Raw genomic sequence first — 2,698 nt, 5'->3', positions numbered from 1 at the left:
TTGTCTTCTCAAACGGCATACCCAGTTCTGCCAGGTCTGACAATATTGCATGAACAAATCACCAGGCACGGGACTATCAGCTCTGAACAGGCTGTCCTAGACACGTCGACTTGTGAGACAGAGCAACCTAATAATCCATCCCCAACCAGGGTGACTTTATTCCCTGGGCTTGGTTCTTTGATGTTGCCCCATCTTCTGGAAGAGCATGTTTGTAGTAACGGCTGCAAGAAATACTGCATGGGGAAAGGTCTATTCTAGAGATGTCTACATATTAAATTATGTATTAAATAATACCATTCAATTCCAATAGTCTTTCATTTTCAAAGTAACTAATTCTTTCATGAGAGCACACACTATAACTTCAGCCATTTGGATTATTTTTCTGTTTTTCATTTTGATTTTGTCAAAAGATTCAAGCTGGTCTCTGGCCAATGCCAGAAAGGAATTATCTGAAGTAATGCAACCAGACAGTATTTTGCAGCTATTTTTCACAAGAACAGCACCATATTTTTTGTAGAGTGCTTCTTGTCAGGCCTCAAAATGAACAATACATTGAATTAATCAAAGAGACGTTCTTTTAACCCTTTGTTGCTTGCAGGAAATGGGAAATATTAGTCTTGATTGGGACAAGACTAGAGAGAGAATTTTTCAAAGCCCAGGAGTAAACAGGACCTTGTTCCTTGTAACACTGGATAAGTGCTTTCTGGCTCTGAGTGCTTTGGACTGTGTGGATATCCTAAGCCAAGTTTTGCGTGTGTCAGCAGTGAACTATCTCCAACCTGATGTCATTGGGAGCCTCCCAAACGTTCTGCAGGAGGATGCTTTCAGAAACTTGTAAGCCATTTATTTTCCAGACATGATTAATACTGTGTAGCATTTGCTGACTATATATACTTTTAAAAAGAGGTTACTATATGGTCTCAGTCTATTTTCCAGATATAGCTTTCTGCTTATGAGTTGCTGTTTCTAAAAACATTTGTCCATGTGCGTCATTTAAAAAAACCAAATAGTTAACTCATTAGTGAGCTAACATGCCCTTGTATCACTTAGATCAACAGTATTCAAGGACCTCTATGACAAAACCTCAGCGAAAACACAGAGAGCTCTGTATGGCTGGATGGAGCAGATTCTACAAAAATCCTGTAACATGAGTGGTATGTTATGTACAAAGTACTTTCTTCTTGCTTATCATAAGAGAAAAACAGTCAGCAAAAGGCCTATCTGTTGTATTGAGTTGTTTCCCAAATTTAACACAGGCCTGTTCAAGAGTAGCTGTCTTGAATACCTTTGCTCCAGAATACAGTAAACATAATGTGTTTGTTATTCACAGCAAATGGTTCTCCAAAGATGCTTGCTCTTCATCTCTTCTGCACAGAGCTATTCGCAAAGTCTCTGTACTCAAGTCCTTTTTCTAAGACTTAAATAGGATACAATTGTCAGGTATTCTGCCCAGGTGTGTTGTTCGCTTCTGACCTCCTATTCAGACTAGAAAAATAGATCTGTCTCAGAATACGTTAGCCAATGCACTGTTTAAAAATACAAAAGAAATGTAGGATGTTGTGAAAGTTCTACTGCACATGGCACTGACTCGATCAGAAAAGGGACAAGATAAAAACAAAGTTAATTCATTCTGATTTTATGCATTTTACCACATCTGTTTGCCTTGTTAATGTGTCTTAAACAGATGTGCCACAGCTGGGACAGTGCAGGACAGCTCCACGAGGGGGCTGTAAAGCGGCCGCGGCACTGACACGTCAGAGCCAGTGCTTGGGTTTCACCGAACATCCCAGCAGCGCTGTCATGGGAGCACTTTAGACTATTAGATGTGTATGTTCTTCCTCTTTCCATGGAAGTCAAAGGCAAAATGCCCACTTGCTTCGGTGGAGCTAAATTTGGCTCCTGGGACTTCTGCGATTTCCAAATACCAGAGTAACTCATTAAGTCCTAGAGGGGAAGTTCATGACACTGCTATGAGGTGGTATTACTGCCAGTGCATTGCTGGGGAAGCAAAGATGCAGAACTTGCCTGATGATACTCAGCAGTCCTGGGAAAATCCCACAGCATCAGACATCATGGGTTCTGTCTGAAACATTAGAGAACCCTCAGTTTGTAAAAGATCACCCAGCTCAGGAGGGGCTGAGAAATTACCATGCCTCTCTTACGTCCTGGTTGCCGCTTCAAATGCGAAGCAGTGCAGATAGGGTGAATCCACTCCTGAAAGCATTGGGTGTGGACTGATTACCAGCTAGTTCTGGTAGTATGAACTGGAGAACCCATCAGCCCTGAGCAGGCACAGTTGGACTGCTACCAACATCCAAGTCTAAAGTTTATATACTCAAGTATATCTGCACACCACGGGTCACAGCACGGTGTGCGGGACAACAGAAGAGTCTTGCAATAGTCTGATTTATTCACTTAAACTTTATATGTGGGTAGCACTGGGACCACCTGGGAAAGGGATCAGCCCTCTTGTAGAAGCAGTATTTTCCTCACTGAAGCTCAGAAGAAAAGAAACTTGAAAGAAGCCTTATATTTGTGGTGCTTACGGGGCCACCTCCCAAGAATTTCTGCTGGTTTTGGTGACAGAGAGCTCATCGCCGTGTCTCTGTTGTGCCTGCAGAAATGCAGAGGGCTTTTCCATCATACCGCTTCTCCCCGTGGTGTCAGGCAGCCCCTGCAGCTGGATCACTGGGTGAGC

General features: G+C 42.6%; 1 protein-coding gene across 1 annotated transcript in view; it reads left to right on the top strand.

The window, feature by feature from the left end:
- The window catches only part of OTOA (otoancorin), a 40,537-nt gene that overhangs the window by 4,163 nt on the left and 33,676 nt on the right, over window positions 1–2,698 (top strand). Inside the window, 2 exon segments of the mRNA XM_009281598.1 lie at window positions 599–834; window positions 1,051–1,154. Of these exon segments, the coding sequence (XP_009279873.1) occupies window positions 599–834; window positions 1,051–1,154 (340 nt within the window).

This window comes from Aptenodytes forsteri, unplaced genomic scaffold (assembly GCF_000699145.1).
Source record: "Aptenodytes forsteri isolate BGI_AS27 unplaced genomic scaffold, ASM69914v1 Scaffold84, whole genome shotgun sequence".
NCBI classification, from domain to species: Eukaryota; Metazoa; Chordata; class Aves; order Sphenisciformes; family Spheniscidae; genus Aptenodytes; species Aptenodytes forsteri.
The sequence above is the reverse complement of the archived record's forward strand: the minus strand, read 5'-3'. Positions and strand labels throughout refer to the sequence as shown.